General features: G+C 35.0%; 1 protein-coding gene across 18 annotated transcripts in view; it reads right to left on the reverse strand.

The window, feature by feature from the left end:
• Positions 1-2,040: 2,040 nt before the first annotated feature.
• The window catches only part of C2CD5 (C2 calcium dependent domain containing 5), a 65,205-nt gene continuing 53,535 nt past the window's right edge, over positions 2,041-13,710 (reverse strand). For 10 of the 18 annotated variants that reach the window (XM_030456931.1, XM_030456948.1, XM_030456935.1 and 7 more), the window contains 11 exons: positions 13,124-13,185; positions 12,069-12,167; positions 11,548-11,637; positions 10,694-10,781; positions 9,645-9,731; positions 8,137-8,187; positions 7,333-7,386; positions 7,043-7,144; positions 6,023-6,213; positions 4,259-4,405; positions 2,041-3,565 (listed from right to left, as the gene is read on the reverse strand). In XM_030456931.1, the coding sequence (XP_030312791.1) occupies positions 3,437-3,565; positions 4,259-4,405; positions 6,023-6,213; positions 7,043-7,144; positions 7,333-7,386; positions 8,137-8,187; positions 9,645-9,731; positions 10,694-10,781; positions 11,548-11,637; positions 12,069-12,167; positions 13,124-13,185 (1,100 nt within the window). In that variant the 3' untranslated portion in view covers positions 2,041-3,436. The remainder of the gene's footprint in view (positions 3,566-4,258; positions 4,406-6,022; positions 6,214-7,042; positions 7,145-7,332; positions 7,387-8,136; positions 8,188-9,644; positions 9,732-10,693; positions 10,782-11,547; positions 11,638-12,068; positions 12,168-13,123; positions 13,186-13,710) is intronic. The other 8 variants (XM_030456958.1, XM_030456916.1, XM_030456888.1 and 5 more) reach the window with 4 other exon arrangements.

Genomic DNA, 13,710 nt, shown 5'->3' on the forward strand with positions numbered 1-13,710 from the left:
AGCTGTTTTCTCTCATTGGCGACTGCAACTGCGCCAGGGGTGGAAACACAGCCCTACCATCTGCCATGGACTGATCCATGATACCTTGGGAAAGGGTGCAGCTCCAGAACATCTACAGTACATCAATAACATCATCGTGTGGGGTGACACAGCAAGTCTACGAGAAAGGTAAGAAGATAATTGAAATCCTTCTAAATGCTGATTTTGCTATTAAAAGAAGTAAGGTCAAGTGACCTGTGCCATCACTGGGATTCCTCAAGTCAAGAGAAAGCAACAAAGCTGTGGGGTTACCCCAGTAGGCAGCCAGACGTGACACAGCTGCTTGGTTGCTCCTTCCCTTCAAGTGGGACAGGTCAGAGAACTGGAAGGGTGAAAGTGAGAAAACTCATGGGTCAGGATAGACAGCTCCATAAGAGAAAAAAAGACAAAACTAAGAAAAACAAGTGATGCAAAAAGCAGTTGCTCCCCACCAGCTGACCAACGTCAGTCCCTAAGCAACAGCCACCCCTGGCAAACCACCCGCTAGGTTTACTGCTGAGCAGGGTTTTGTATGGTATGGATATCCCTCTGGTCGGTCTGGGTCAGATGTCCCTGCTGTGTTCCCTCCATGCCTCACACCTTGGAGAAGTCTGTGGAGATCTATCTGTAGTGGGAGGGTCCAGCACTGGAGCAGGGCAAGAGGAAGGAGCAGCAATGTGTGATGAACTGACTCAAAACCTATTTCCCATCCCCCTCCACTACCTTGGGGGAAGGAAGCAGAGAAAATAAGAAGTTAAACCCAGGAATAAGTGAGGGGTGACAGGAGGGTGTTTCATTTCTCATTATCTTACTCTGGTTTGATATGGAAAAATAACTAAATTTATTACCAAACTCAAGTCCATTTTGCTGGTGATGGTAACTGGAGAGTGATCTCTCCCTGTCCCAATCTCAACCCATGAGCCTTTCATTATGTTTTCTGTCCCCTGTCCAGCTGAGGTGGGGAGGGATAGAATGGCTTTGGTGGGCACCTGGCATGCAGCAAGGGTAAATCCCCCACAGAGTAGAGAGCAGGATACATTGCATTAACTTCTCACATTTCAGCAGAAACTTCCATGATTCTCCCACAATTAGAACTGTATGTTACTATGTCATGACTAAAGATGTAGAAACCATTAACTAAAGAGGCACCTTTGTATGATTTTCAGCCATTCTGAATTCAGATTCAGCTGTAGACACACATCTCCTTGAATGTGGTTTGTTCATGTTTTAGCCTTCCTTTCCTTACATACTCTTAACAGTTCCCTGAAGCCTTTTTTTTTTTTTTCCACTGAGAAATACAAGGTCTGACATTCCAAATGACAGTAGATCTGCACACACTTATCTCCTTTTTTACACTGGAAAGAAGAAAACAATAATCAAAGCAATTTAAGTGTACAGCTTCCTACAGGTTGAATTTATCTGGCTGGACCAATTAAGAAAGGCTAAATCCCAGTTAGTAACAATTAGGAAACATGTTTGTCATTTCTGTAGTAATAATTAGAGAATTAAAATTGCTAGATGAGAAAGCTCTTCCTCTGTGTCTAATTAAACACATCAGAAGAAACTGTGACCTTTTAAACAGCTACAAATGGAAAGATGGCATTAATACTTCAACAGGAGCTACCAAAAAAACACCCCCAAAACACCAAAATAACAAGAACAGCTACTTTCTCATGTGCTACTTCAGAGAATATTTCCATGTCAAATACTTATGCTGAAAACAACTTCTTGTGCCAGATTCAAGGCCTTCTGAAGTTATTAATATTCTGCCATCGGCTTCAAAGGGAGCAAGATTTGCCTTGCGAAATAATCAAGAGAGCTGCAACTACTCACAGGAGACTTAAATTATGGCAGCTTTGGTTGCAACTGCTATAGAATTTTGAAAGACAATTCATGGTATGAGTAAAGTGTTCTGGTAAGCACCCAAGTCAAACACTTTAAATGTAATTAACTCTCCAGATTTTGAATAGTCAGGTTGTAAAATACTATACAAAAAATGTTCCTCTGAGGAGAGTGGGGGTGGGATTTCTTTAATATGTATCCAGCATCACATTTAACTGCTACACATATAAAAAGGCAATAAATTTTATACAGAAATTTATTGTGCAACAATGATTTTCATGCTCATTTACAATAAAATAATTAGTTTTAACAAACAATCATGCCATTGCTTAATTTCAACACTAAGCAGAGTATTTACATTCAAGTTTACATGTTTGTTCAAGTTCCATGTATGGTATTGTCAGAATCAAGTAAGAATGCATCTTCAGATCAAAGCCTGCATTTTTTATATTCAAATATCACTGCCTTTCAGATATTTACTGGAAATGACAAATCTCCTTTCTCTGTAATACCCTCATTTCCCAGTTATTGTACCGGAAACAAAAATCCAACCAACTAAGTTGCAGAAATCAGCCTCACAAACATTCATCTATCTCCAAGCCACCAGGCATTTCTAACTTGTTAAACAGAAAGGAGTCTGGAGTATAACTCTGTATAATTGATTTTTGGAGGCTTGTTTGTCATCCTTGCAAGAGACCATGCCTTAAGAAAATGAGCCTTAGGAAATTTTTTTCACTGAATCTTATATAAAAAAAAGATTTGTTTTGTCAATATTGAAGTGAACAGCTTATTACAGACACATTTTGGGAAATTTTTATTAAGTTGTTTGGTTTCTTTTTATCATAGGGATGACAAGGAACACAGCTTCATGGTCTGGCAACTTTAAAGAAGAAAAATGAACAATAAAAAGCCCAAAACATCCACCCACAATATACACTGTAGAGTAATAATTTAAATAAATCAGCAGTTCAAAAATGGTGGAAAAATATTTTTAGTCTGCAGAAATAATTCAGACTATGACTTTTTGGTGCTGCTTCTTCCTCTTCATATTCTATGATCTAAACCAAGTTCAGACTTCACCTCATATTTTATTAGCCTGCACACAATCTCTTGCTCCTTTGGCAAATGTTCCTAACACAGGCTTTTCAGTTATCTCCCACCTACCCCAACTCCTCTTTCATTTTTTAAACAGAGCTGAGCATCAGCTATACTATATGCAAGTTTGGAAATGGTTCTGAATGAGAAAATTTTATGGACCTGTTAAATAGCTGAAAAATGTGACAGATTTGTGTTCACTGTTCCATGTGATTCCTACTATTTTAATCCATAATTTCATACCTGTGCTACATCTTCTGTCTAGGTTTCAAAAGGGGCCTCTGATTGTAACAGAAGAATGAGAGCATAACTGCCAATATGCTGCTCTGACTATCATGTAAAGGACAAAGTAGAGCTGATTGTCTTGGATTTTGTCTCTTAATGTTATGGAGAGATACTGATTTTGAAGATGCAAACCTAAACATTCCCACATTTTAAACCACCTTTATATTTGGCAGAGACTGTTTCACTTTTTCTGTCTTCACGTTGTGACATCTGCAGAACTTGTGGGTTGAGACACAACTGCAGAAGGTTGTACTGGTAACATTTCTACCTCTGACTCACGTACAAAGATGACTGCATCGCCGCTTACATTTATTAAACACTGGGCCTGGAAAAATAAAAGAGCAATGTGCAAAATTTCAAAACATTTAATTACATAATTTATGTTACACCTGTTTTATTTATATCTGCTAGATGTGGCTATGCAGATAACAGAAAATTTGATGGGAGATCAGAGGACAAACTATTGGAATTTATTAGTGAGGCAATCCATGTCATGTTTCCTTTCTCATCCACTCACCTGTGCGCTATCAAATATGTAGACAGATTCTTATACGAGCACCAGAAATAAAGAAACTGGGTAGCTCTACTTTCTTTCACTACTGTTTTGCATTCATTACATGTAACAAAGCAGCTATATATTCAGTTGTCACTTTAACTAATGAAGGTTTGTCCCTTCATGTCACTTTATATTTTATGCAACTTCATATAGAAAGGATGAAAATCCTAACACTGCAACATCAGAAAAGATAAACAAGTTCAACACTACTAATTCCTGCAATTTACTCCATTGTAGTGAACGCAGTATTTTTACTCATTTGGGTATTCATAAAGCATATTTATAATTTTATGCTAACTCATGGGTTGAAGGATGCTCTTGGCTTCTTAAAACAAGAATTATGATGAGAGATCCAAAACTGTTATGCAGACGTGGCTCTACAGTGTTAGTTTTTAAATACATAGAATGTGCATTTGTGTCATAATGGTCACAATCACATTGTTATTTCATATAATAATTTACCTGATTTTTGTTTGGATTCTCCATAAAAACACATTGCTTCATTATATAGGAGACAACAGCATTGCCCCCTAAAGCTGCCACATGAGCTCTCACCATTGCAAACACTTCAGCAATAAATGCATGGAGAAAACCACTGACACCACCCTCCTAAAATGGAAAAACAAAAAGACAAAACATTTTACTTTAAGTATTGCTACAAGATGCTGGGTACTTTTGTTGTGTTTTTATCAGCTAAATATTTCAGTGAATTCTAAACAGTATATTGTACAGAACTTAAAAGTTATCCACTGTTTAATGGGGCATGTGAATGTTAAAAATCAGACCAATGGAACTTACTGTTTGAGTACAAGAATCACAAGTAGGTTATTAATTTCTCACTGATATTCTTTGCAGTGAGTATATTACACGTACTTTTCAGACATTCCTACACATCTGCATAAATATGTAGTATTTCACTGACAGTTGAAAAATGAGATTTTCTTTTATCAGGAAGAATACTACCCACTTTTTTAAAAAACTGGGAGGCAGATAGAGCAGAGTTTCTACTCAGGATTAAAAGAGATTTAGTCCTCTTGAAAATTACTGGTAAGGAGTGGCCATTACCTTTGGACATTGCAATTTCATGTATGCTAATGACTGTCACTAGTTACCAACACTCCCTAAGGAAAAGATACCTCCAAATACCAAATAAGCAAGAGACAGAAGAGAGACTTGACAAGGAATCTATATTCAAGTTTTTTTTTTCCCCTTGAAGCCCAAAAGAAATTCTAGCCATCTTGTTTCATTAAGTGTTTTGACTTGATGGTTCATGTGGGGGATCTTTACTTCATTAGTGCAAAACTGAGTAATTTAAATTGCTGTGAAAGAAGAAGGAAAACAATGAAGTATGGTTTTTTTCCTAGATAATTCTTATGAAAAAATGTGAGAAACTACATTAGGGGGATATAATGACTAATGCACAAAAAAGAAGAAAACCAACTAAAGAAATAAAAATATACATAAAAAAAAAAGAGGGGAAAAAACCCTAATGAAACAGAGCTCATTATTGGCTCAAAACATTTATAAAATTTCAAAATGAAAATGAAAGGCAAAATCACTAAACTTTCTGTGTGCTACTGAAAAATGAAAGAGCCAGGTAGAAGAGGCCAGCTAAGTTGAACTTTAACAAAAGCATACAGCCTCTGTATGATACAGTCTGTATCTGCTGGGAAAAGTATACTCTATTTATAAATGGTTATATACTCTGTGGTATGCTTTTTAGAAATGAATCACACAGACTTGAGAAAGCACAGAACACAATATTAAAAATATAAATGATATGGGAAATCTTGTATTAACCAAAGAATTCCAATATACAAATACACTGAAAGTAGAATTTCATCATTGAGCTTGCTAAATGAGAGAAGCATGTAATTTTTTTTTTCTTTTTATCTCAGTTTTAGGTTCAAATGACCCAACAACTCAACTATCCCACTGAGAGTGAAAGACCTGTTTTTCCAAATAGTTCTGTTTAAGAACTTGTTTTAGTGTTATATCCAAATACAAAGTCAATGACAATGGTCAAGTAACCCCCTTCTAACACTGCAAAACACAAAGCAGCTCTACATGTTGTATGACAAGAGCAGCACAACACAACTTACCTGCCATTCAGCACCTATCCTCAAGTAACAAAATGCTCTAGTCTCTTGCTTATCTCAACTCAAACCCCTTCAGATATTTACCTGATTATAATTAACTAAAAATGCTAATCCCTGATCAGCTCACCTCACGCAAAGAAGTGGTTTCTCGGATAAAAAACATGTTGATTATCCCGAGGTATTTGGTTATTTTTGCCCCAGGTAGGAAAGAAAGGGGTGTCATCTTAACAACTGTGACAGTAGAGTTGGTGCATGATGGAACAGAACGGTGCCGTAAGTATCCCTCAGCCAAAGGACTTGTTTTATCAAGGGAAGCAGCTAAAAAGATGGGAAAAAAAGAAGAGAAAGTAACTATCAAGTAAGATCCATTACTGTCCCTCAAAACACAAAAATTCTTCTTTATGGTTTCCAAATAGCTTGGTGACAACATTCAGCTGCCTGTGATGCTCAGCCATATCACGTGAGAAAGGAAAATATCATGCAATGCATGCAAAAAGAGACAAAAAGCTGAAATGGAATTTATTTGGAAGAGTGGCATTCCTGCAAAGGAAAACATTGAGGCGAGTAGCTGCACATACAACAATCAGTTAAAAAGTGAAGGTAAAGAAAAAAGTGCCAACATATTGGAATACATATTCTGCTGAAAGAACAAATTACAGGAAGTGTGAAAGTTGTTGTGTTTCCCCAGTGCAGCATTTTCCATTAAAACAGATATTAATCTCTGCTAATTTAAGCAAGATAGTCAGACCTGTGGCCAAAGAACTACTGAAAAATAACTCACCACTTGCTAATTTAGTGACCATTGCCTTGACTGTCACCTTGGTGATTGCTTCCTGTTTCTCACCAAAAATTTTCCAAGCTCATACATACACCTACATCCATGCAGTGTATGTTATACAATTAGTAGGCGTACACATTTATTGATAACCCATTTTTACTAAGTGAACGGAAATAACTTTTGATACCGGTTTCAAACCCTGCATTAGCTTACAAAGACATCAACAATGTCAGCACTCATCACACTCAGGTATTCATTCTACATGGGTTCTGCACTACCATTGCTAGGCAGGAAAACTCCACTTATTCACCACTGGGAAATCAGAGATATGTCTCAGATTATCATAACGTGGTAGAAACAGCCGCCTACTTGTCTTAATTGATCCGCGCCTTATGGTCTGAGCTTTCAGTTTAATGAGCTCTATCCAGCTGTTGCATCTGTCTGCAAAGGAACTGTAATCAACTGACGTTGCTGAAAACACAGACAGAAAAACAAAAGAAAAAACAAAGAAAAAAAAGTATAGATGATGTCTCTTCTTCATCTCAGTGCTCCATTTGAGGAAGCAAATATAAGTGTCTGAGAGAGAACAAACATCCCTTTCCAGGTCTGTTTAAAGGAAAAGTTACAGCGTAGGTTTGGACTCTTCCAAACCAGTGTACCGATTTCTGGTGATGTCCCAGCTGTGAACCAACTGCCTGACTGGGACTTCATCACTGAAAAAACATTCAAATACAGTCATTAATGACTTACACTAGATTATTGTTTTTAAATCTCATTTTTAGGTAATAAGTTCTGGCTTCTTTAAGTTAATTTAAGCCTTGTTTACTTGTAACTTTGTGTTATTCATTCTCTCATGAAAAGCTGCCGGTTATTTAAACTTCCTAATTTCAAACCTACAGACTGAAAAAAAAGCTTTGGTGAGGAGGGTAAGAGTCACAAGCTGAAACAACACCTTGGTTTTAAAACACAAATGGACTTTCCATACAAAGCACTGTCTTCATTCTCCCAGCATCCCCCCCCCCCAGTTATCATTACAGTGAGAAGTAGGGTTGTTTCTGTAATGACTTCTGGTATTAGTTGCAGGGGTGTTTGCATTTCTTTGGGGAAAAAAAAAAAAAAAAGAAGTTTTGCAAACACCATTTCTTCATTATCTTGAAGAAACAGAAGGAACACATGCTAACTTCAAATTAAGACAAGCAAAAAAGCTCTCTCTCAGTGAACTTTTTTTCTGTCAGATAAAGTTATATCAATATATCTGACAGAGAGACGCTGTTATTATTAACAAATCTGACTTTTGTGATTAAAAACCGCATTAAAATATTATATCATTAAGCCACACCAGAGCATGCATTCTCAGTTAACTAGTAAACATTTCCTGCATTAAGATACATCCAAGAAGGGTAATCCAATGTCCCAAAATTACTCATTCTGCTCTGGCATATAGCTAAATTAAGTACACTCACCTCTCTGAGTGGCAGGAATACCTGCATGGGAACTTGCACCCTCCAGGACTTCTAGTAAGACAAATATTAATTCCATTTAGATAATATATTATCAGCCATATTGTATAGGACAACAGCTTCCTTCTTATTACAGTAAAAAACATATAGTAAAATATGAGAAAAACTCTGCTGTATACATTATACTAAATACTTTGACAGATTAAAATAAATTGGTATAAATAATTAACTTTACTAAATCATGTCTTGCAAATTATGATATGGTCATTTATTGTAAGTCATTACTGTGTAAGGCTGCATATAAATATTTTTTAAAAAGCAATCTTACAGAAAATTATGTTAAAAAAAGTATCAATGCATTAAATAAGATGCTAAGTAAATGTACAGATCTCCAGTACATTACAGAATTTAAAGTGTCAGGAAAGTGATGTACGTGAACAGGCTACCCTCTACTGGTGAGTGCACACTACACAAGCAGCACAGTTCAGTATCAGTGGAAGACACCAGTCAGAAATTTCTGGACAGATACTCTTTTTGAAAATGAAAGTTTAACAGTATCACAATGTGACCAGTTAAGAGCTAAGCACATGGAAATGCATTTCTAAAAAAACCCACAAAGCAATAAGAATATTATTGCTGAAATTAAACTGACCTCTGAAAATACAAATAAATGGGGTGGGCCCTCTCCTTTATAAAAGTTATGTAATGAGCAAAACAGGAAGAGTTAACATCTAAAATAATTAAGATACTAAATTTCTTATCAGTAGTCATTCTGGTCGTACATAATCCAACAACAGAGAAGGAAGTAACAACACCTGATTTCATTGACTGACAACAATTTTTTATACAAAGATTAATTGTGACAACCAGTCACAGGTGAAAAATAAAGCAGCTGTTCAACAGCTAAAAAGTGCTGCACTGTACAATTGGTTCTTACGCAAGTTTAGGCTCATTTTACTTAAACAAAAGAAAAAAACAAAAAACAACAAAAACAAACAAAAAACAAACAAACAAACAAACAAAAAAAAAACCCCACATTCCACCCACATGCAGTTTTGCTCAGCTGAACACCCAGTATTGGTAGATAAATTATTTCCCACCATGAAAAATATTAAGATTAACTATTTGAGGCTGACAGTACATGGAGGTATTCTAGCCATTTACAGAAGCAAAGCAGTATGAGGCAAACCTAATTATTAAGTAATTTGTAATTCTTTAAGTCAAATGACCCCCAACAGCCAGCACTTCACAGCATTTTCAATACTCCAAATGCAAGGACTGATGAACTACAGGAAATCTACAAGAGAATGTATACAGAATATTTAGCCAACCCATCTAATATAGGTCTTAAAAAATCTGACTTTAGGAGTGATCATATACATTATGCTTAGGCAGTAAAGAATTTTTAAAGCATGTAAAAAGTACAGCTAATTTAAAGCTGCTGCAATAGTGAAAGAGCAGAACTCAGAATCAGTAAAAATAGTAATCAAGAATTCTTCCTTTTAACTGACCTTTGGCTGGTGAGAATGGCTGAGAAGCAAGGGGATCAGAGCAAAGTTCCAACGGAAACTGTAGCTGTTCTTCATTGTCTGTAGATGCTTCAACAAAGAATACATACCCAACTGATAATTAATCTCCAAAAAAAAGATTTGCCAGTAATAAAAAACACAACAGGCTCAATTTAGTTAGGTCTGCTTAAACAGACTTTTTCAGCATATGCATTTAGTAATGCTATGCTGCATGAACAGGTAGATGTCTGACAATAAATCTAGCTGCAAATTTGAACAGAATCTATGTTCCATTGACCAGAATTTGATTCTGTATTTTCAGGAAAAAATATTAAGTCAATTCATGCACTTTAAAATTGATTCTGCAGTCGGATATGAGTTAGCCACATTTTAATGTAAAAAAAAGGTAATTTATTTCACGTAACAGAAAACAAATTACTGTTGCTATTTAAGAAGGTATAACTAATGTTTTAGGAAAATAAGGCTCTGTTCTACAACCTAATTCCACTCTTCAGAATGGGGTAGCTCCATAGTTCTGCCTAATTCCTCATATCCAGACTGCATACATAAATTTCGAGCATAAGATGGTGCTTCATTCGCAAGATGACACACAGATTGCAGTAGCCTCTTCTGTTTCCTCCATAATGCTATATGCTTCATTGATCTCCAAAAGTATTGATGACCTACTTAAAGGGTTTTTTGGAGTTTTTAAAAAATACTATGAATAATTGATTTTTCTGCCTTCTTGAAATAAGGATAAAATTTGCTACTCATAAGAACAAGTATTCTCTAATGACTTACACCACGTGTTTCGAAATACAAAGGAAATGTTATCTGTTACATTAATTCCTATGAGAAAAATATTCAGAGAAGGATGTTACACAAAAAAAAGAAATGGTGAACTTTTTTTTTCCATGTTACTGTAAGTCTGTTGATTACAGAAAAATGTGTAAATGTAACTGAAATTAAAATGTAGACTCATTAGGTACTAGGAAGAAAAAAGGCAAGAAAAATATTCTCTCTTTTATCTTTACATGCCTCATAACATTTACCTCTTTGCTGTGATTTTTCTGTAGGGGCTTTGTTGGCTTGCAATGCTTGGTTTTTGTCATATGTAATTGCAACAGCTGTGACTGCAATCTGCAAATCAGAAATATATGGCATATTAGATAATTTAATCTCTTGTGCAATCTGCAAAAATGATTTTCAAAAGGACAGACTCTTCCATAGAAAAATAATAAGGAGAAAAATAATCCAAATAGACATATTAGAAACCCTTCACAGCAGAACATAAAAGGTAATACTATGGCCCATTAGAACAGACACCTGACAGTGTTTGTACCACATTAATGATTTTTGTTCATCAGTTCTTTCCTTCTTTCTTGGTGAATTGGCATAAAAAAGAATTATAAGAAGTCATTATCATAATTTTAAGAGAGAGAAACAGATGTTTAATTAATCACAAAAACGATGAAATTATTTTGTTTAAAAATAAATATATTGCCCCATCTTGAAAATGAAAGAAAAAGATCAGACAACTATAATGATAGAACACTAAGAAAACAAGTGTGCCATATTCTTCTAGCATATGTGGCAACATCTTTTAGCAGATTATTTTAGCAGATACCTAGTAGCTTTTTCTTTCCTATCCAACTAATAAAATACACATTAAGATTCACAGTGCTCATGAAACACCCTGTAGTCACATGATTCTCAATACTTGTGAACTTCATAGGTCATCCTATTTCTTCACTGAAGATTATGGCCTTAAGTTTTACTTTACAATTCACCAGGCATACTCATAAATGAAACTCTAGCCTAATTTATTCTGAGCAACAAACATTAATTAAAGGCCAAGACTGGAATGCCTACATGCTGAGAAAGTCAATAGAAGCAGTTTGCATACCTGAACTAATTCATCCTCTGGCAAAGCAACTGTAAAATTTACATGACAAAGACAGCAGGGAACCATAGATCGTAGTTTAAAATACAAGCTCTGTTGAAGACAAGACATTAGATATTACTGGTGTTACTTTACAAAATGTATAGTTTATTTCAGAGAAATTAAAGATCAAAACTCTTTTCATAGTAAAAACATTCTAATTTTTTTTTTTTCACTTGCAGAAAAACTACAGCTGTGACAAGTCAGGACAGAATGACCCCTACTCTGCTGCAGTCATCATATTTCTGTTTCTACAGTATGCTACCAAACAAGGATTCATTCTGATCTAAAAAGCTTTGGAAATCTCCAGTATACTTTATATATATATATATATGTATCTTTAGAGCATTTTACAAACTAATTACAGACACGTTGTAGTCTAATTCCAAAACATAATTATGAAGAAAATGTTATTTTCAATATAACCTGATTGTACTTTGCTTTCATTTGAACAATTACAAAAACGTCTGAAATATGATTCTTACCTTTAATAGATTCTCACAGAGATCATTGAAGTTCTTATTCAGGGTTTGATTTGTTAGATTAATGTTGCTTAATCTGGATACTCTTACTGCTGTGAACATCTGAATTAGCAACAAACTAATTAGAACAAAAAACGGGTTTTTTTCCCAACATATGCCAGTATGTTATATTAAAACCAACACAGATTCATAAAGAAAGCAAAGAATGCATGAAGGAGAGGGAGAGAAAGCAAAGGAAAAAAAAAGGTAGCAACAGAAAGTCAGATACAGTGCTTGTTGCTCATGAAATTTTACAAACAGAAGGCAATTTTTCTGTGAACTGAAGTATGAATATACGAAACAAGTAAATAAGATATTAAGTGTTCTGTTCTTTTAACTTGCTTCATAAAGGAGTCATTCTGCTTTCTACATATTTTGTTAATCGCTGTTGAAAATTACATACAACAGAGACAATAATGAAATATCATAAACAGATACACAAGCAATCCCATCAACCTGAGAGTATTATGCTGGTGCACCCATATTTTCAAGTTTTAACTGTGCCCCTGCAAAGCAAAATCTTGCATTGTGCCAACTAGGTGTGAAAGCTCAATTGGATCTGTTTTAACTCTCTCTGCAAGACTGAGCTGTGTTAAACAAACATGACCAGAATGTTAAAATCTATTTATAAATGGATTTTTTCTCTACTTAGCAGATTGGATTTATCTAATTCTTATTTGTCTAAACATATTAAAGTTATCATATTTGATATCTGACACTAGTAGCACATTCAACAACTTGCTTTTCTCAAGGGGCTTAAAAATCTATCCAAGCTCTTAAATATGCCCAAAGCTTTAAAGTTAATATTTACAGTAATTATTTTCTAATTTTTATACCATTTCATAACAACATTGAAAAATAGCACAAAGAAACCAACTCTTGTGCACCACTTTTCTAACACCAGAGTATCTTTTTAATTTATCTTTAAAAATTCATGATATCTAATACATTTTTTAATTACTACAACACATTTAAATTCAATTTGGGAAAATAAAATTGTTTTCTTTGAACAGCCTTACTTGAATTTCCGGTGTCCAGTTATTTATACCAGGCATAATTTCTGTGTTGCAACTGTAAAAACCTGTGAAGAAAGTATGTGAGGAAATTTATGTTGCACACTGAGATATAAAAGCACTTTTAAAGAAACATATGTGACCATACTTGATGTTTTTCGAGTACTTACCCTTATGTGTTTTTGGATATTGAATATTTTGGGTACTGAATAACATGCCAGAAATAAGACCAATCACAGAATCATAGAATCAATGTTAAAAAAAAATGTTAAAAAAAAAAAAAGTAGCATCTAAGGAATACGTACAAAATAGCATACAAAAGAAACACATGCTTTCTCTTACTGTTACTGCAGTGAAAAATTGATAGGGAAGGTGGAATTCTTTAGTTCTCACACTAATTCACCACAGAATTCTTATTCTAACTATTTGTTCAGCCACCAAAAAGCAAAGCCAGAAATGTCAGAGAGCTGAGGAACCTGAGAGGCTGTGATGGCATAAAATGCAATAGTCAAAGCTGCTTCCCATGGAAGTGGGTACCTTATTTCATCTGATGCCAGGACTAATTGGTGAAACACACTGCCCAAATGCTTCAT

The sequence above is a fragment of the Calypte anna genome, chromosome 1, assembly GCF_003957555.1.
Source record: "Calypte anna isolate BGI_N300 chromosome 1, bCalAnn1_v1.p, whole genome shotgun sequence".
NCBI lineage: Eukaryota > Metazoa > Chordata > Aves > Apodiformes > Trochilidae > Calypte > Calypte anna.